The 20,683-nt window shown below is 53.7% G+C and overlaps 1 protein-coding gene across 1 annotated transcript; it reads right to left on the bottom strand.

The window, feature by feature from the left end:
- Window positions 1-2,536: 2,536 nt before the first annotated feature.
- Window positions 2,537-3,702, bottom strand: LOC146443991 (hemoglobin subunit rho). Its single transcript, XM_085068727.1, has 3 exons — window positions 3,586-3,702; window positions 3,248-3,470; window positions 2,537-2,719 (listed from the first exon to the last, which is right to left on the bottom strand). The coding sequence occupies exons 1-3, from the start codon at window positions 3,675-3,677 to the stop codon at window positions 2,591-2,593; spliced, it is 444 nt and encodes a 147-aa protein (XP_084924853.1). The 5' UTR covers window positions 3,678-3,702; the 3' UTR covers window positions 2,537-2,590.
- Window positions 3,703-20,683: the final 16,981 nt, after the last annotated feature.

Raw genomic sequence — 20,683 nt, 5'->3', positions numbered from 1 at the left:
GTCCCATGCTGCTCCAACCTGGCCTTGGACACTTCCAGAGCAGCCACAGCTTCCCTGGGCATCCAGAGAGCATCTCCAGCAGCTGTATTAGTGCCATGGAGCACTTACCAGCTGGCATAAGCTAAAAACATGGGTTTAAACTCCCTGAGAAAGACTTCCAAGGGCTTCTAAATTTGAAGATTAATGAGCCATGGAGAAATTTTAAGGAAATCTGGTGTGTTGGGCTGGCCCAGAGGCTGTTTGCAGCAGTGGGCACTGGTCCACAACACTGCCAGTGACACGAGCTCCCAGTGAGGCAGACACAGCCCCAAAGTGCCCGAGAGGATGGCAGGATGAGCCTGGCTGGGACAGCACCAATTCTGAGCAGTCCTGGACCCTGTGAGGCAACAGAGATCTGGATAAAACCAAAGGCAGCACAGCCCAGACAGTCCCAGCCTTGGGCTCACCCTGGCTCTTCTCCAGGGGGTCACTCTGTCTCATCCATTTTTATAAGAAAGAGTTAATTTTAAGTCTGTTTTAAAATCCCCTGCTTTCTGCCTTGGAGGCAGCAGCCTGGCTGGGAGGTTTTGGGAGCTCAGATTCCCAGCCCAGGGATTGTCTTCTGAGGGAGCTCTTTGGGGAGACAGGTTGGGAGGGGAAATGTTCACCACAATGTGCTGAGCAGGGCCAGTTTCTGTAGCCCTTTTTGAGTCTGCAGAGTCAAAGGGAGATCTCCTTTCCCCCAGTGCACCCCCAGCAACAGCTGGCAGCTTATTCCCAGCTGGGCCCCAGACAGAAAACCAGGCCTTGCTGTCAGGGATGGGTTTCTCTATGCTCAGGACCCTTCCCTCGAGCATCCTTCCAGCTGGCTGCTCCCTTTGGTGTGGGTGGAAGATCTCCAAAGCCATGGAATCATAGGATCATGGAATGATTTAGGTTGGAAGGGATTTTCAAGATCATCTCACTCCACCCCCCTGCCACAGGCAGGAAACTTTCTACCAGACCAGGTTGCTCTAGTCTTGGCCACATACCTGCCCCCTTCCATGGCCAAGACCCTTCCCTTTTAGAGACAAACCATCCCAGCGAGGGCCAAGGCAGCTCCAGTGAGGGCCTTTCTGCCCCAAGCAGAGTTTCTTGGTCCCTGATTGCAGCAGTGTCCCCGCCAAGCTTTACAGAGTCCTTATCAGCAGCAGTGGCATCTGTGCCCAGGCTCTGCTCTGGAGCCAGGCCAGCCTCCACTCTGCTCTGGAATGTGCAGGGCTTTGTGTCTTAAGCCAGCAGCTCTTGAGGGTGTCTTTGTTCCTGTTTTAAAATCCCAGAAGGTTTGGGTGGGAAGGGACCTTAAAGCCCACTCAGTGTCACCCCCTGCCAGGGGCAAGGACACCTCCCACTGTCCCAGGTTTCTCCAAGCCCCTGGCATAGTGGAACCCAGGCCTTGGACACTTCAGGGATGAGGCATTCTCCCTGCATCCAGGGCTCTCCTCTACTCTCCTGACCTGTTTTTAGGTCAGGTGGGCTGTTGGTGGTTGTAACTTTGCTCTGTCACGCCAGAGAGGGACAATTGTCACTAGGCAGGTGGGACACCCTGGCTCTGCAACACCAGCACCACACCCTTGTCACTATCCCTAATCCAGGACAACAGGACCATCCCAGGTGCTGTCCAGGGAGTCAGACATGCTTCACATCACCCCTGGAATGTGTCCATGGGAGAGGAGCAACAGAATGATCAAGGGATGACACTGAGATGGAAAGTCACTGCTGAGGCCACTGCACAGGTGGCTGGTTTGGGACCTCACTATGAACATCCCAGCAGCCCACTGCCACTTGATTTGCATGTGCTGGAATATTCCAAGGCTTTGGTCTGGAACAAGATATTGACAATGGTCTCACCTCCTGCAATCCCACTGAAATGCCTTTTTTTCACCCATTTTCTGGGCAAAAGGAGAATCTGTGCTGCAGGGAAGCTGGATCCAGCTTTTGGGCTTTTTTTCTCTTTTCTCCCAGCCCCTCAGTGCTGCTGGCAGGGCTGGACCTTTGCCTGCCTGGATGTGCAGGATAGAGGGATGATAAGTGCAAATCCCTGTTTCATCATGAGAAAGGCAGAATATTTATTCCTAAATCATTCAAAACTAGGGTTTCATAATCCTGAGACACCAACATGTCTCTCCATGTTGCTTTTTAGGCTATTCCTGGAAAAGCATTGCTGAAACTGAGATACTTTTGCAAAATCCTTCAATTCCAGTAAAAAAATATGCTTCCATTAAGCCAAAATGAGCAAAAAAGAAGCTATAATCCATCCCCTCTGAAAGCTGCCCTCACCCCTCATCCCCTGCTCTTGGGATCTTACACATTTCAGATATCAAACTCCAATAAATATGTACCAGTTTTTCTCGCTGATGCAGAAAATGCTTTTGATCAACTTCTTAAAAATACATCAGTAGCAAACTATGGAGGGGTAAATTTCTGCCTAAGCAGTGAATCTCTACAAACGTATACACTTGCAAACATGCCAGGAGGAGAGGTTCAGGGCCCACAGGCAGGGACACAGAACACAGAATTCCAGAAAATGTGATTTTTATTGCATGTTACAGACACATGTGCTTCCCGAGGTTTAGTGGTACTTGTGGGCCAAGGCATGGGCCACCACCCCGACCAGCTTCTGCCACGTGGCCTGGCAGGCAGGGGTGAAGTCCTTGCCGAAGTGTGCAGCCAGGACGATGATCAGGATGTCACCCAGGAGCTGGAGAGGAGAAGGCAGGAGAGAAATCAGGTCAGCAGGTGCTGGGCAGCCCTTCACCCTGCACAGCACCCCGGGAGCAGGGAACCCCAGCTCCCCAGTGGGTCCTGGGGCTGTGACCTGACACACTCTGCAGCCTCTAGACATTTTTCTGCCCTTTTTTTTTCTGCTGTGAAACCCCACACCTACTTCAGCTGAGGGTCAGTGCGAGGTCCACCTGCTATGTCCCCAAAGCCAGACTTAAACAGAGGCTGAAGCAGAGGCCAACATCCTTCTCCTTTTCTCCAGCCATGCCTGCACAAGCCCCCAGACTTTCAGAGAATCTCCCGAGGTTTGCCACCAAACTTGGCCTCCCAGAGTGGTATTACCTTGCATTATTAAATTCCCAACCCTCCCCCAGTTCCCACTCCAGTCAGCCACATCCTCTTTGGTAATTAAAATATTAATTACTTATGCCTGTTTGAAATCCCCCAGCCACTGAGATGCTCTGAGGAAGGAGGGAGAAAGAGCAAAGCTCCAAGGACCACTCACCCTGAAGTTCTCAGGGTCCACATGCAGCTTGTCACAGTGCAGCTCGGACAGCTTGGAGTAAGTGCCCTTGAGGTTGTCCAGGTTCTTGATGGCTTCCCCAAAGGAGGTGAGCACCTTCTTGCCATGGGCACGGACCTTAGGGTTGCCAATGATGGCCGTGGGGCTGGACAGGTTGCCGAAGTTGTCAAAGAACCTCTGGGTCCAGGGGTAGACAATCAGCAGCCTGGGGAGAGATGGAGCAGCACAAGCAGACACACACATGTTAACACTCCCAAATGCAGTTTCCCCAGCTCCCCTCTCCCCCTGCAGCCCAGCAGGTTCCCAGGAGCTGCACCTACCTGGCCAGAGCCTCAGCACCACATTCCTCCACGTTGACCTTGCCCCAGACGCTGGCGATGAGCTGCTTCTCCTCGGCTGACCAGTGCACCATGGTGGCTGTGCTGGGCTGCAGGAGGACACAGATCCTGAGCTGAGCCCAGACCCTGCTGGCCTTTTATCCACTGCCCACTGCCCCTCCCCGGCCTGTCCAGCAGGGCCATTGGCTGGGACAGCTGGGGGTCCCTGGGGGGAGGTCAGGCTGTCCGTGCAGTGGTCACTCTGCAGTGAGGTGTGGTCTTTGAGGAAAGCCCTGTGAGTCTCCTTACAGGCCGGCTCAGGACACAGAACCCTCTTATCTCCCTCTCCTTCGCCCCTGGCTGCCTGTTCACCACAGGCATGGACATTCCACACATCCCTGCAGCAGGCACAGACCCCTCAGAGAGGTGCTTTAGAACCATGGAATTGTCTGGGTTGGAAAGGACTTTGCAGCTCATCTTGTTCCACCCCTGCCATGGACAGGGCACTTCCCACTAGACGAGGTTGCTCCAAGTCCCATCCCACCTGGCCTTGGGCACTTCCAGGGATGGTGTTAGTGCAGCAGAGGTCACCTCCTCAGCTCCAGGTTTCCAGGAATACCTTTGTGGGATGCCAGGGTGGGCTGCAGCTGTGAACAGGCTGTGAACCTGTCAACAGGCTCCTCTGCTCTTTCCATGTGTGTCCCGTGTTAGCCCTGCACTAATTGTCTCTCCCAGTTTCTGCTAGGAATGAAAATTCTTGCACAAGGCCAGCAGGACTCTGCCATGTCACAGCCCCATCAGCAACACCCATTCCCACCAGGTTAAGGTCTGGCTAAAGGCTTTTGTTTGACTCTGGCTGTCACCTGCACAGGTGTTTTCCTGCTTTCCAGGCCTTGGGTGAAGCTGTGCTCCCATGCACAGAAAGGCAAACCAGGATGCATCTGGACAAAACCATGGACACTGGAAATGTTCCAGGCCAGGCTGGACAGGGCTTGGAGCAGCCTGGGACAGTAGAAGGTGTCCCTGCCCACACCAGGGAGCTGGAACTGGGTGATCTTCATGGTCTCTTTGAACCCAAAGCATTCCATGATTCTTTGAATCTGTGACTTTGGGTCTGTCTCTGGGCAGTTTAGGAAGTTTCATCCAGACCTCTGAAATATTCCAGTTACAGATTGATACTGGTTCATTGATCTGAGAAGGCTGGAGAAGGACTTTTTACATGGGCAGGCAGAAATAGGACACAGGGAATGGCTTCCCACTGCCAGAGGGCAGGGAGAGATGGGATATTGGGAATTAGGAATTGTTCCCTGGCAGGGTGGGGAGGCCCTGGGATGGAATTCCCAGAGAAGCTGTGGCTGCCCCTGGATCCCTGGCAGTGTCCAAGGCCAGGCTGGACATTGGGGCTTGGAGCAGCCTGGGACAGTGGAAGGTGTCCCTGCTATGGCAGGGGTGGCACTGAATGGGATTAATGTCCCTCCCAAGCCAAACCAGTCCAGCATTCTGTGATCTCATGGGAGGCACAGCAGCACAAACCCATCACTGTGATCCAGCTGGGGGATTCACATCCATAGCCACATTTTAGCTCCTCACCACAGGGTTCTGTGAGCCATTATTAATTTTTTCCATTTCTGGATGGTGGGAGAGGCCCAGGCCCCGTCAGCAGCTGCAGGCAGGCTGTGATAGCTCGGGGAGTCGGGCTGTGTGCAGCAGATAAAGGTATCGGCAGGTGCCCAGCGCTGGCCTGAGCTCCTCACCTACAGAGCAGAAACATGACACACCCTTGCTTCTCAAGAGATCTGAGGACTACAGAAGTTGTCCAAATTCATCATACAGAGCTCCAAAGAGTGGAGTGGAATATGTGCAGCCCTAAATTCCCAGGCAGACATTCCCATCACGTGAGCCAGGCAGCTCTGGCTGACAGCTGCTCGCCCAGCTGGGGATGACAATAAATGGCCTCGGTGGCCTCTGCATTTATTACTTCTCTGTAGCCTGAATTCCCTGGCACTGAAATTAAAACCCAGGCTGCGTCTGGGACTGTTCTTAGCAATGCACTTGCTTCATCTCTGATAGGAGATTCATTTTCAGCTCTGCAAGGCTGAACTTTAAAAGGGAAAAGATGATGCTTTTCTGCTGCATCTGAACCAGCAGCAGGGAAAAGCTCAGGGAGGGACAGCAGGAGGGTGAACCTGGGACAGGCAGGACAACATCAAACACAGAGGCTGGAGGAGAGTGTTAAATGCAGCATTAATATTATTTTCAAAATGTGGTTAATAAATACTGGGTTTCTGGTGTCTGTGGAAAACAGGCAGGGACGTGGTTTGTGGTGAGAAGCCTCCAGACCTGGCCCCACTGTGACCCATCAGGGTCTGGTTTTACTGGTTTGGGAGCAGGATGGCTTTTCATGGGATAGTTAACGATGGTCATAAAGAGCTGAGGGGGGAAGGAGGAAGGCAGAGGAAACAGGAGGAAGAGAGGCTGAAGTCATTTTCATCCAGACACTCCCATTGCATGATGCTCTCCTGTACTGATCCCTTTAATGGCTGGGTTTATCCCCACAGAAGCTCTGAACCTCTAAATCCCTTCAGATGGGCACAATAGAAAGGGAATAACAGCAGGTGAATCAGCCACTTAATCGGATTAGGGTCCTGTGGCCTCTGCATGGGGACAGTCTGTCACGGCAATGGCCTTTTGCAGCCACTCTGAGCTGTAAATTTATATATCAACTCCAGCCAATCCTGCCCCATGAGTCCCCAATGCCCATTTGGCTGTGGCCAGTCTAGGGCTGGTGCCTTGGATTAGCTTGGAGGTCAGAGCTCATTTCCCACCACCACACTGCTACTGCAGATACCCACTACAGGGTGGCTCCAGAATGGTGTTTGGGGCAACAGGAGATATCAGGAACCCCTGGGGAAACTGGAGAGGGGCTTGGGACAAGGGCTGGAGGGACAGGACACAGGGAATGGCTTCCCAGTGCCAGAGGGCAGGGAGAGATGGGATATTGGGAATAAGGAATTGTTCCCTGGCAGGGTGGGGAGGCCCTGGGATGGAATTCCCAGAGAAGCTGTGGCTGCCCCTGGATCCCTGGCAGTGTCCAAGGCCAGGTTGGACATTGGGGCTTGGAGCAGCCTGGGACAGTGGAAGGTGTCCCTGCCATGGCAGGGTGGCACTGGATGAGTTTTATTGTCCCTCCCAACCCAAATAATTCTGGGATTCTAGGTTGCCCCAAATTCAGGAGCAGAGCAAAGCCACATGCTCCCAGACTTTAGGGAGAGGAGCAGAGCAGCTGCTCTAAACCCATTCAGGATGTGGTCATTGATGAATCCAGGGAAATGCTGCAACAAGTGTGTCTGAATCACCACAATTTGTACAACTTTCCCTGGCTGGGACTGGTTGTTGCCAGAACATGGAAGAAAATAATTTCTGGAAATGCATTTTTTTCCTTAGAAGGGACAGGGATACTGGGAGACACCGCAGAGAGCAGAGGTGTTGTGGCTCCACAGTGCAGATTCCAGGCAGGTTGGAATTTTAGAGCAGAGAGCTGGATGTCATCCCCACAAGGAGAGTTGTCTCCTTCAGCCCCAGGCAGTCTGCTCTCAGCATGAAGACATTCCAATTTATTTCTCTGCTGAATAATAAACTAAGGGAAAATGCAGTGGAGATTAAATTAATTCCTCTCTGCCCCTAACAAACTTGTGTCATTTCAGCATCCAGATTTAACCCTTGGTATCCTTTAGGTCTGACTCCAAAGGGTGTGGAGCACCCCTTGCTCTGACTGCTCCAGCCTGACCTTCACGCCATGTAATTATAGAAACATGGAATATCCTGAGTTGGAAGGCACAGAATCCCAGGATCCCAGAGGCTGGCAAAGCCCTCCCAGCCCATGCAGTCCCAGCTGTGCCCAATGGGCACCTTGTCCCCAGCCCAGAGCACTGAGTGCCACAGCCAGGCCTTCCTGGGACACCTGCAGGGATGGGGACTGCAAACCTCCCTGGGCAGCTCCTGCCAAGGCCTGAGCACCCTTTCCATGCAGAAATTCCTCCTGAAATAGGACCTACAAGGACTATTGTGTCCAGCTTCTGGCCCTGCACAGGACCACCCCGAGAATCTCAACTAGTGCCTCACTTCCCATGCAAACATGTTTTATTTGACTTGGAGCCTTTTATTGTATTGCTTTAATTTTATAGGAAATCTCCTGGGTCTGGAATGTGGGTCCTGGCTGACACTGCTGGGGGTTGGGGACTGGAAGCATCAGAAATGCACCAAGAACCTCCTGCCCTGACCCTGTTTGTCCATCCCTGTCCCTGTATCCCTGCAAAGGGATCCACCAGGATCTGCTCAGCCCTGAAGGCACTGCAGTGCCACTGGCTCTGGGGGTCCAGATCTGAGTGTGGTCAAGGGGTGAAAGGCACAAGGTTGGGAATAAGAGCCAGGATGTCTGGGGGAAAGCTAAATTTTAGTGAAACAGCTTTTGGGTTATTCTTCACCACAAGAACTCAGGCAAAACCATCCAGAAATGGGCAAAAGCAGGAGTTTTATTGCAGAGGAGCTGCCTCCAGGACATTCTCACTTAGGGCAGAGCTTTTCCTCGATGGTTTGCTCTCCCCACTTGCCCTTGCTGGGGTTCCATCTCAGCACAGAAGGACTCAGGCTGTGGCTTCCACCAGACCCTCACCCTGCGCTGGTAGGGACACTGCAGGGGACACTGCAGGGGACACTGGAGGGGGACAGCTTGAGGGAGGGACACGGTCGGTGGGTAGGAAGGGAGAGTGACGACAATGGGGCTGAGAGATCAAGGTGGATTTTCCAGCTGTGCCCAGGTGGAAAACAGCACCAGAGCCCAGCGCAGTGCCACCGAGCTGTCCTGGCCCGGCAGGGCTGGGCTGCTGTCACATCCCGGCACGACACCGAGCTATCAGCCCGGCGGGGCTGCTGGGGACCCCCCGCCCTAGCCCAGCTCGCCCCTATCGCCCTCGGGCAGCCCCCGCCCTGCGGACCTGAGCCTCTGCCCTGAGCCCCTCCCCGATAGTCCTCCTGCAGCCCCAGATAAGCCGCACAGATGGCACAGCCTGTTTGCAGAGCAAATGGGGAGCTCATTGCAGGGGCTGGGGTCCTGCTCTGCCGGCACTGGGACAGAGTGTGGACAGATGTACGGACAGATGTACAGACAGACCACCATCCACACATCCAGTGTGCAGTTCTGCTATGGAATCATGGAATCATGGAAGGGTTTGGGTTGGAAGAGACCTTAAAGCTGCCCCAGTGCCACCCCTGCCATGGCAGGGACACCTTCCACTGTCCCAGGCTGCTCCAAGCCCCAGTGTCCAACCTGGCCTTGGACACTGCCAGGGATCCAGGGGCAGCCACAGCTTCTCTGGGAATTCCATCCCAGGGCCTCCCCACCCTGCCAGGGAACAATTCCTAATTCCCAACATCCCATCTCTCCCTGCTCTCTGGCAGTGGGAAGCCATTCCCTGTGTCCTGTCCCTCCATGCCTTGTCCCCAGTCCCTCTCCCGCTCTTCTGGAGTCTTCAGGCACTGGAAGTGTCTCTAAAGGCTCCCTGGAGCCTTCTTTTCTCCTGTCCATGGAGTACATTGCGTTTTCCTATAATGTTTTCTCTCAGGGCAGGTGAGAGATGTTACAGTTGGGGTTTCAGGGTCTCCTCCATCACTGCCTGGTGATCACTGTGCACAGGCAGGATTCACACCAGGACAAAATGTGTACCAACACATGGACCAGGAGGATGGGAGTGCACCCTCCTCAGTGAGCTCTTCCCTCTGCTCCTGTAGCCATGTGGCTGCTCTCCCCTTCCCCAGGGCTTCCCTCCCCTGTGGCCTCTGAGGGAGCTCAGGGCTCCATGGACAGACTGAGCCAAGTTGTGCTGCAGGGAAAGCATCTGAGCGATGCTTGGTTGTGCCTGTGCTGGCAGCAGAGTGGAGAGCAGGTAACCTCACCCAGGTAAACCCCAGACACCTCAGAGTGAGGGCCTTGCCTTCCCTCAAGAAGGCTGCAGCATCCTTTTTCCCAGGCCCAGCTTAGCTCCGAAGGATCTCACCATCCTACAGCTGCCACAGGCTGAGCTGGCTCTGCCTGACACTGCTTTGCAGAAGGTTTCCTTAACCCCAGACCTCCACAAAATACCCCAGCATTGTCTGGGAGCCACGAGAGCTGTCCCAGGCCTCACAGTCCTGGGCCACTTGCTAACAAAAGGTTTCCTGTGTGTGAGGATGGCTCCAGTGGCACCAAGAACTTTGCTGGGCTCAGGCAAGGACTTTCCTCCTCCTGCTCATGGCACAGGACCAGCTGGGTCAGGAACATGTTTTCTGGGTCATGTTCTGCTTTTACAGCTGGCAATGGGTAGAGCCAGACCTGTTCCTGTGTTGGACTGGTTTTGGGAGGGCAGCCCTGACCTGACTCTGGCCCTGACTCCAACCTGGCCACTCATCCAAATAGCAAAAGTGGCTCTGAAAGTGTGGTGGCACCTGGGGCAACCCCTGCTGAGGCTGAGCAGCTGTTTGGGGCTGGAGAGGAGCTCCCCCTGCCCAAGTGAGGCACTGAACCTGGTCCTTGGGGCAGCCCTTGGCAGAGCCTCTCCCACTGCCTGCACAGGGACCGTGGGGTTCATCCCAGCACCTCTGTGGTCCCAGGGCTGTGAGTGAATCAGGGACTGGCCTGAAGCTCATCACTCATTCTGCCCAGCTCTGCCCAGCACCAAGCACTGGGCAGAGCCAGAGAGTCCCAAACAGCAGCTTCTGTGTTGGGCTGAGCTGGGTGAGGGTCAGGGCACATCCCACAGCCCAGGGGACACTTGGTGTTGAGACTCCTTTTCACACACCCAGGCAGAAAGGGAGCTCTGAGGCCAGGGTGAGGGCCAGGGTCAGGATTAGGGTCAGGATTAGGGTCAGGATCAGGATCAGAGTCAGAGTCAGGGTGAGGGGTGTCACTGCCATGCCCAGGACTCAAGCCTGTTCTCTGCAGTTTATGGGATGTTTATGGGCTCTCCATCACAGCCTGGTGGGATGAGTTTGCTCAGGGTGCTGAGTCACGGTGCTGGCCCCAGCCTGGCCATGGCCAGGGGCTGCATTGAGGTGATAACCAGCATGGCACAAACAGGAGTTTATGGGCAGTGATAAGGCAGTTCCTGGCCCCAGGGCAGTGTCCCCTTTCTGCTGAGTCAGACTCTGACGCAGCAGAAAATATTTCTGCTGAGCCAGAGTGGCAGCCAGGGGAAAACAGTCAGCTTTTTTTATTTATTTTTTCTTTTCCTTAGCAGAACCAGGAGGGCACATCTGGATTACCCAGCAGGGGCTGCTCACTGCTGGGCCAGGGAAGGGCTCAGGACTCCCCTCCATGTGTGGGGCAGAGCCTGTGGCAGGCTCAGGAGATCTATAATCCCAAAGGGATGGTGGGACACGTCCTGATATCCAACCCCTCGTCTTCATCCTCCCCTCTGCTGCCCTGGTGCAAGTCTTGTGGGGAGGTGTGTGAGATGTGCCAGCTGCTATTGAAATCTTTCCCATTTCCATTGGAGAGGGAATTTCACACCTTGTCCCCCTCCATTCTCCCTGGCTCCCCTGCTCCCCCTGTGCTGGCCACAGCCAGAGCTCCCTGTGGGGAAACTGAGGCATGAAGCAGAGTGGCTGCTCTCCAGAAATGCCATGAAATGCTCATGGCAGGGGCAGATCCCCTTCAGGAAAGGGATATGTTTGCTGTCCCATGTCCTGCTGCCCCATCAATACAGCAAGATAAAATCTTCCTCAGAATGAATAGAATTCCCTAAAATTTTTAGAATTGCATAACTGGAATCTTAGAATCTTAGAATCTTAGAATCATGGAATCCCAGACTGTTCTGCACTGGGAAACTGGGCAGCTGCTGGTTTGTGGCACAAAAGGTGGCTGAGATAAGGGACTTCCCCTGCAGCATCCAGCATGGACTGTGCAAAGGCTCAGGAGAGAGAGATGGAGCACAGCAGTTTGGGGCAATCAGAAATGACTTCTGACAGTTCCTGTCTCTCAGGGCGGAGACTGAACTGGAGTTGTGCTGCTGTAGCTGACTGTGTCAGATCCTGGAGCCTGAAGATGACTTTCTCCTCCTCCTTCCACTCTGTGTAATGTGGGGATGGTTGCTGAAGAGCTTCTCAAGGACTAGAGGAACTCCCCACATGTTAAAATTGGCAGTTTTGTGCAGGCCCAGGTCAGTCCATGGAACAGCTGCACTGACTGATGGCTGGGAGGAGACCAGAACCTGGAAAGCTCCAGTTCCAGAGCTGGAGAGTGGACAAATGCCCAGGGTCTGGGCATGGATCTGGACAGACTTCTGCTCTGCCCTGGGGCTTGAAAGTCCCCACAGTGAACTGAACCAAGCGGGTGAGGGTCATGTCCTGTCCAGACCATCCACTGAGGAGGAACAGAGCTGGGTGGTGCTGGCCATGCCCACATGAGCACTGCTGCTGTGGCTGTGGGGACAGTGCAGGCACAGCTCTCTGGGACAGTCCTTTTGCCACCTGGAACCAGAGCCCAGGCAGTCCAAGGCTATCCAGACTTGGTCCCGTGTGTGGGACGTGTTGGATGAGGGTCACCAGGAGGGGAGGGGAGGGGTCTGGCAGGGTCACCCTCCACACCTGGGCTGTTGTCCCAAGCAGGAGCTGACAACAGAAGCAGCTCCCAGGTCTGCCAAGGAACCTTTATGGAACAGCAACTTTTAGGCTCAGCCATTAACCAGAAATGGTGGTTTTTCCCTTCAAAACACAAGTTCTATCCTCCCTAGTTTTGTCTCTGCTTCACCTGGAGCATTTTGCCTGGCTCAGGCTGCACCACCAGCCTACTGGAAACAGCTGTCATTCCAGAATTAGCAGGCACTAATTAGGCTGCTGGAGCTTCCAGGGGTGCTGCAGCTCAGCCTCCTCACCTGGCTCATTTAGACTTGGAATCACAGAATCCCAGACAGGTTTGGGTTGGAAGGAACCTTAAAGGACATCTCATTCCAAGCCCCTGCACTGCCACTGCCATGTCCCCAAGTGCCACATCTCAGACAATCTCTGCCCAGGAGAGCCTGGCAGAGCCTTGTCCACAGGTGAGACCCCCTGTGCTCTCCCTCAAAGCTGCCCTCAGACCCCTCCCTTGGGAAGGAGCCCTGGGACACACTGTGGGTGGCAAAGGCTTCCACAGGCTCAGAAAGGAGTGAGGCAAATCCACAGGAGAGCCATCCTTGGATCCCGAACCAGCCTCTGGCTGAGGAACCGCTGGGTCTTTGGCGTTAAGGAGCAGCACTGTGGGTTTTCCTTGTGCCCAAACCCTTCCCCAGGGATCTGCAGGTGGCCAGGCTGGGATCGGCAGCGTCGGGCTGAGCTCCTGGAGCAACATCTCCCGTGTCGGTGCTCAGGAGACTCGGCTGAGCCTCCCAGTGCAACCGGGAGCCCCGAGGGCAACCGGGGAGCCCCGAGGGCAACCGGGCAGCCCGGGGGCACCCGTGTGGCCAGAGCCAGCTGCCGTGCCGCCCCGAGCGGGAACGAGTGCAGCCGCATCCCGCAAATCCCATTCCCCTGTCCCGGACCTGCCCCAGCCCGGGCCCCGCAGGCTGCCAGCGGCGAGCGCGGCTCGATGCTTCCCTCTGCCGGGGCTGCGGGCAGGAGCCGGGGGCGGCGTGGGACGGGATGTGGGTGTGGGATGGGGGTGTGGATGTGGATGTGGGTGTGGGATGGGGGTGTGGATGTGGGATGTGGGATGTGGGATGTGGATGTGGGATGGGGGTGTGGGATGTGGATGTGGATGTGGATGTGGGATGTGGGATTTGGCTGTGGATGTGGGATGTGGGATGGGGATGTGGATGTGGGGTGTGGGGTGTGGATGTGGGATGTGGCTGTGGGATGTGTGTTTCGGTTGTGGGATGTGGGATGTGGCTGTGGATGTGGGTGTGGATGTGGGTGTGGATGTGGGATGTGGGATGTGGGTGTGGATGTGGGATGTGGATGTGGGATGTAGGATATGGATGTGGATGTGGATATGGGATGTGGATGTGAGATGTGGATGTGGGGTGTGGATGTGGATGTGGGATGAGGGAGTCAGAGATAGGATGCAGAATCTAGAGGCAGGAGGCAGTGCAGGATGCTGGGTGCAAGAGGCACATTCGGGATGTGGGATGCAGATGCAGGATGTGGATGGTGATGCAGGAGGAAGGAGGTGGGATGCAGATGCAGATGTGGATGCAGGAGGCAGCATGTGGATGCAGAATGCTCCAGTCCCTGCTGCCCCCATCACCCTGTGGCCTCAGCCTGCCTAGGGGCTCCCCAGGTAGCCAAGGAGGGGACACATCTCCCCTTTGGGGACCAGGAATCCATGGAGTCACACAGGCTGTCCCATGCCAGATGCACCCAGAAGCTCTTGGTGCCATGTCAGGACCTTCACAGAAAGATTGTTTCTTCTGTTCTTCCTTTTGTCACATTCCTCCTTTTCCTGGAGCAGGGAGACAGCCCAAGTCCCTGTGAGAGGATTCTCACCTGCATGGCTTCTGCAGAGGAACTTCACCTGAAGGACTTTTGCAGAGGATCCTCAGCTAAGCCTCTGTCAGAGACAGGATGTGTGTACCCTGGGGAGGTCTGGGGGGTGATAAATATCACCTCCCTGCCCCAAGAATCATGGAACCACTGAAGTTGGAAAAGACCTCCGAGATGGAGAGAGACTATTTGCAAGGGCCCAGAGTGACAGGACACAGGGAATGGCTTCCCACTGCCAGAGGGCAGGGAGAGATGGGATATTGGGAATCAGGAATTGTTCCCTGGCAGGGTGGGGAGGCCCTGGGATGGAATTCCCAGAGAAGCTGTGGCTGCCCCTGGATCCCTGGCAGTGTCCAAGGCCAGGCTGGACATTAGGGCTTGGAGCAGCCTGGGACAGTGCAAGGTGTCCCTGCCATGGCAGGAGGTGAAAGGAGATGATCCTTAGGTCACTTGCCACCCAAAACTCTTCATGATTCTATGATTCCATGATTTTCTGATATGCCTTTACATCTGTGCCTGGGAACCCCAGGAGGACCCATGGCAAACCCATCTCGTGGTGGGTCTCACAGCTTATCCAGTCTGAGATAACTCATCCAGCAGGAACCCCACCTCGAGGTGGGACCTCCCTGCCTTGTCAGCTCCTCTGCAGACCCACAGAGCTGGTCCTCAAAGCTGCCTATCTCTGGGACCTGCATTTGCTGTGCTGGTTAATCCTTAACTCTCCTTTGTGCCTGCAAGAATAACTGTTCTCACTGATAACCCCTGCCTGATCCCTGTGATCCCTGTGGGCTCTGCTCCCTAATTAACTGATGGAAATTGCTGATATCCCTGGCACAATGGCAGTGCATATCCAGCACTCTGCTACATCATTTTAGACTTTATTGAGGTATTTATTCATTCTTTTTTTAGCAAAGAAAGCAGGCACAGCCTCATTCTCCATTAGACATTTCTGTGGGAGGGAAATCGATAGAGGAAATTATGTTTGGTTCAAATATTTATGCAGTGACATCACTCAGGGTATAGGCATTTCTCCAAATTAACCACATCTTAGGTGTGTGATGCACAAAGCCACATCTGACCATAAAAATGCTATACATGAAGTCATGGAATCATGGAATGGTTTGTATCGGAAGGAACCTTAAAGACCACAGAATCAGAGAATCATAGAATAGAATCCCTGAGGCTGGCAAAGCCCTCCCAGCCCATGCAGTCCCAGCTGTGCCCAATGGGCACCTTGTCCCCAGCCCAGAGCACTGAGTGCCACAGCCAGGCCTTCCTGGGACACCTGCAGGGATGGGGACTGCAAACCTCCCTGGGCAGCTCCTGCCAAGGCCTGAGCACCCTTTCCATGCAGAAATTCCTGCTGCTGGCCAAGCTGAGCCTCCCCTGGCCCAGCCTGAGGCTGTGATCATCATGAGAGTTCACAGCTCCCAGGTGGAATTTTATTGCCCAAGTCTGCAGTTATTCCAGTTGGCACCAGGTGATGCATTTGCCCTTCAATTTTGACATAACTTCTGCTGTCTTTCTGAGCTATGTGACCCCATGACCCCTGCCAGGCTCTGCCCACCCACTGATGCCATCTCGACAGATCCCCAGCTGCAGCCCAGCTCACACCATGACTGTGGGGTCACATCCAGCTTCCTGCAGCTTTCTGGTGCTCCAGGACCAGCCTGGTTTTCTCTCTGCACACAATGGGACTCACTGTGGTGGGACCAGCAGCAGATGTTGGCCATGAGGATGTGAGCAGTGGGAGAAGCATTTTTCACAAGTTTGTGAATCTTGGACAGGCTGATCACTGTGATATTGGAGATTAGCAGAGCACAGCTGTGGGAGGTGCAGGTGTTCAAGGCCTTGGTCCTTAGTGGTGGAGAAAGTGTGCATGAAATACATCTTGTTGAGGTTAAAAGAGGTGGATTGGAAATAAAACCCACACAGCCCATCCAGCATCTCCAGCCCATCACTGTCTGCTGTACTGGCAGACCCAGACTGGAGCCAGACATGGTCTCAGCAGTGTGGAGCTGTTGGGGAACCACTGCCCTGCACAGCCTGAGAGCCCCAGCTCCCCCAAAGACCCTCTGCCAGCCACTGTCACTGCACAGTCTCCTGGTGACCTTGGGGTCACTTGTACCCACCAGGACCCCAGGTGCTTTTCCAGTTCTCCTTTCTGGTCAGATAGTCCTCACTGGAATAAAAGCACTGATTAAAATGAAATTTAACCCAAAATCTATGGGGCAAATCTAGTCAGGCCCAAGGCAACAGCACAGCCTGTCCTCAGGCAATGGTTTACTCCTGCTAATTATGGTTAATGATAACAACAGGCTGTTGTGACTCAGCTGAGTGTTTGAATTCTGTGGGATTGACTTTCTAAGCAACCTCACATCTCCCAGTTCGTGAACCATTTAGATTGCAGAGAGATGATCAGCACCCAACCTGTCTGCAGTCCCATTCTCTCAGCCCCCTCAAACAGCCTTGAAGAAACTTCCAGCCTCCCCCAGGGAACTGTGATCAGCAAAATCCTCAGGGAAACATCCTCCCCAGGTCAGGTGGGAGTCCTCTGATACAGACACTGAAGTGATTTTTGGTTTCTTTGTTTTCTGGAACTTTATTTTCTTCTACTGGGAGGTGTCCCTGCCTATGGCAGGGGTGGCACTGGATGGGTTTTAAGGTCTCTCCCAACCCAAAGCCTTTCATCATTCCATGATTCTGAGTCCCCAGCCTGGCTGGGAGCTGTGACACTGAACCCATAGCCCACAGCATGGCCACTGCTGGCCATGGGCTTTGCACTGAGTTTGCTAGCTCTCAGGGAACTGAGCCGTGCCAGCTTTGCTCTCTGTGAATTTGTCCTGTGGGTTTGTTTTTACCAGCTTTAGCAGCAAAGGCAACTTTCATTCAGACTGTAGCAATGGCTTTTTTTGCTCCTCATTGCATGGTGCAAACAGGGCTTTGATTGTAGGCAGAGAACAGCAAAATTCTGCGCTGAGGGAGATATTCAAGACTTCAACACACCAAGGTACTGCAGAGAAATACACACCTGCAGGATGGCAGGATGGCCTCCAGGAGAGGGGACAGAGGGGCACGAGGAGGTGAGAGATGGGCACCGGCTGGTACCAGAGACCTCATGGCTATAAACAGCTCTGGGATGGCCAGTTAAGGAAACACAACCTCAGAGAGGGACAAAAATGATTTGGGGGTGACAAAGAGAACAAAGGATGAGCATCTGGTGAGGAAGAATGCAGCATATTTAGTAATGGGGATGTGCAGGGATGCCAGCAGGACAACAGGGAGAGGTTCCCCATGTTCTGCACTGTCTCATGCACGGGTTTCCCCTGCAAGGACAAGGTCTACACATTCACATGGGACAACCTGAAAGGCTTTTTGGAGAGGTGGGGGGATCTGCCCACCCATGAACACAGTGTCTGTGTGGGAAAAGCTCACAGGAAATGTAATACAGGGCTGAATCCACGGGTAAATGGATTAGCCCTGTCCCTGGAAGTGTTCCAGGCCAGGCTGGACAGGGCTTGGAGCACCCTGGGATAGTGGAAGGTGTTCCTGGCTGTGGCAGGGAGTTGGAATTGGAAGAGCTTTAAGGTCCTTTCCAGCCAAAAGGTCCTTTGATTCTATGATTCTGCTTTTCAACAAATTTTGTCTGGGAAAAGGAGGGGAAAACCTCAAGCCAACCAAGTTTCTGATGATACTAAATCGCTCCAGGATCAGCTGTGAAAATCTGCAGAAGACTGTGGTGCAGAAGCCTGGGCAGGAAGGAGTAAATGCATTGCTGTGCCTCAAACTCCTGATGTCCACTGGAGCAGGAAGGTTAAATCAGGATTCGACCAGGATGTGGCCAGGAAGGGGCAGTCCAGAGGTGGGGCAGCATATTTCTGGGGCAGCACATTTCTGGGGCAGCACCTTTCTGGGGCAGCACCTTTTTTGGGGCCAACTTCCCTGCTCTGCTCCATGGTCACCAAAGAACACCAAGGACAGATCCAGGGCAGGAGTGAGGTCAAGGAGCAGGCAGGAGCTGGCAACTGAGGGTCAATCCAGTAGAGGGGGTCAAGATTGCCAAAAGACCCCCAAAGCCCCCCAGCTGATTTCCAGAAAGGTCCAGAAGGACAGACTGCACATGCTCACGTTTACATGAAGAGTAAGATACCCAATCCCAGGGTGGGGAGAATTTACCTATAAAAAGGTGCTCCTCAAACCCAGGCAGTGCCCCAGGACCTGGATCAATGCTGGAGCCAGGACTGGTGATTTCCATTCCTATCCAGTCTCTCTTCCACACTTCCCTTCTTCCCTCTTTCATTTTACTCTATTATTTCTCTCACTATTACAAAGTAGGGGCAAAACATGCACTGATTTCCACATCAAGAGTGGAGTTGGCCAAAAAAACTTGGTGAGCTTTGTTTTTTTGTACCCTTTTGGCTTTTGCTGTTCTTTTGTGACCACGGGCACCTCTGACTCTTGGGCTCTCCCTTCGACATAGGAGTGGGATGTGACACCTGCTACAACTGAGTCACTGAACAAGAAAACAACAGATTTCAAAGAAGAAGCAGTTGAGATGAACACGCAGTGATGCACTGGGGAGAACACATCAGATGGAAGATGACAGGCTGGTGGCTGACAATTATCTCTCAGGAACAAGCTGTCACTGCTCTGACAATGTTACAACACAGTTCAGTGATCAGCAGTTCCAAAAACAAACCAGATATTAGAAATTCCCTGGCAAGGAGCAGGAAACGTGGCCAGGACAGCACAGGGCATCTCAAACTGCAACAGTCCTGAGCCTCGAGGGGCAAAACTCATCTTGTGGAGGGAGCAGAGGTGGCAAAGAGTCAGAAGTGGGTAGGAAGATCTGCTCAGTGAGACCTCCCATGTGAGGGTTAGAAGCACAAGGCTGTTTTGTACCTGACAGGAGGAGAGTCAGGCTGTGCTCCAGGGAACAGGGACAGCAGGAGAGGGAACAGCCTCAGGCTGGGCCAGGGGAGGCTCAGCTTGGCCAGCAGCAGGAATTTCTGCATGGAAAGGGTGCTCAGGCCTTGGCAGGAGCTGCCCAGGGAGGTTTGCAGTCCCCATCCCTGCAGGTGTCCCAGGAAGGCCTGGCTGTGGCACTCAGTGCTCTGGGCTGGGGACAAGGTGGAGAGCTCTCTTCCAGCCTCAGTGATTCTGTGATCACCAAAGCAGGGTCTCCCAGAGCCTAAAGTGCTCACACGTGAAATTTAGAAAGATTTGCTCCTTAGGCAAGTGGTTCATCACCAAAACATCAGTGATGTGAGCAAAGAAAAGAGCAGATCATCCCCAAAACCTGCTCTGGGAGGAAGACTCTGCCCCCATGCTGAGGCAAGGGCTTTCCACGGGCTCTGGTGAAGCTTTTAGCACCAATGGATGTGCTCAGGAGTTACAAGGAGATGCATTGCTTTCCCTCAGCACCTGCCTGTCTGCTTTGTGGTGGGAGTTGTTGCTATTCTTCCTTCTGAGGCAGCAGCCTGTGTGTCATTTGCTGCCTTTTGTATTCATTCCATTATTTATTCCATGCCCAGAGCCCTGGGTCAATCTCTCCTGGGTTATTCTGCCTCATGCAATGGTACAAAAAATCCAAACTGCATAAAGCAGGGCAAGTAGAGGAAATAGGGCTTGTTGTGAAGGGCCAAGGCTGATAGGACATCTGCTTTTGGGAGGAAACGCTGGATTGTTTCCCAAGCAAGAGGCGCTGCTTGTGAAAGAGGCTGGACGAGCTGCTTGCCACCAGAACATCACCCCTGTGGTTACAATCAGTATTTAACAGAGTGTAACAGAGAGGGAAGTTCCTCCCCAGTGCTGGCACCTGTGCTAGAAGCTTTCCTGTCAAAGCTGCCCTGGGAAGCTGCTGAGTTGAGTGTTTGCAAGGTGTTGTAAGGGTTTCAGCACTTTCAGGGCTAGTAAGGAGACCAAGACATGATAGTGTGAAATGTCTTTTATTGCTCAGATCAGACCAGGCTGGATGGGGCTTGGAGCAATCTGGTCTGGTGGAAGGTGTCCCTGCCCAGTTCAGGGGGTGGAATGGGTTGGGCTTTAAGATTCCTTCCAACCTAAACCCTTCTGTGATTCTATGATGATTCAGGTCTCTGCTGGAGACCTCAGGTGAGGGTTTCAGTCTCAGATGCAGATAAAGAAAATTTTTCCTGTCTTAACATACTCCTGAATATAACGTGGGCCTCCTGCTACTCATGGTCCACACAAGGTGTTGGTGGTTTGGTGCATTCCCTGCCCCTCTGAACACTCACTAGAGAGATCCCTGGACTAGCCATGTCTTGGTGCAGAAGATTTGGGGGCTGGAAGCTTCTTTCTGAAGCAGTGGGGTGGCAAAAGGACCCCAAACTGAGTGTGTCTCACACAGCATCCCCTCTTCCCTCAGGGTGATGAATTGTTGACCAGTCTGAGCTCTCCCAGGGCTGTTTGTCCCCAGCCTGGTGTTGTCCTGATGATAAAGTGTCACTGACCTTGCAGCCTGGCTGGGGGGAGCTGCACCTGTGTCCTTGGTGCCCCGAGCTGCTGCCAGCTCCTCAGGAGTGCCAACCTCCACAGCACCTCCCTCGCTGCTGCCTGTGGCAAACCCTCTGCACAGCTCTGTCCCCTC

Source organism: Lichenostomus cassidix, chromosome 1 (assembly GCF_008360975.1).
Source record: "Lichenostomus cassidix isolate B80296 chromosome 1, HeHo_3.0, whole genome shotgun sequence".
NCBI classification, from domain to species: Eukaryota; Metazoa; Chordata; class Aves; order Passeriformes; family Meliphagidae; genus Lichenostomus; species Lichenostomus cassidix.
Note: the sequence above shows the minus strand (reverse complement) of the source record. Positions and strands in the feature narration are given on the sequence as shown.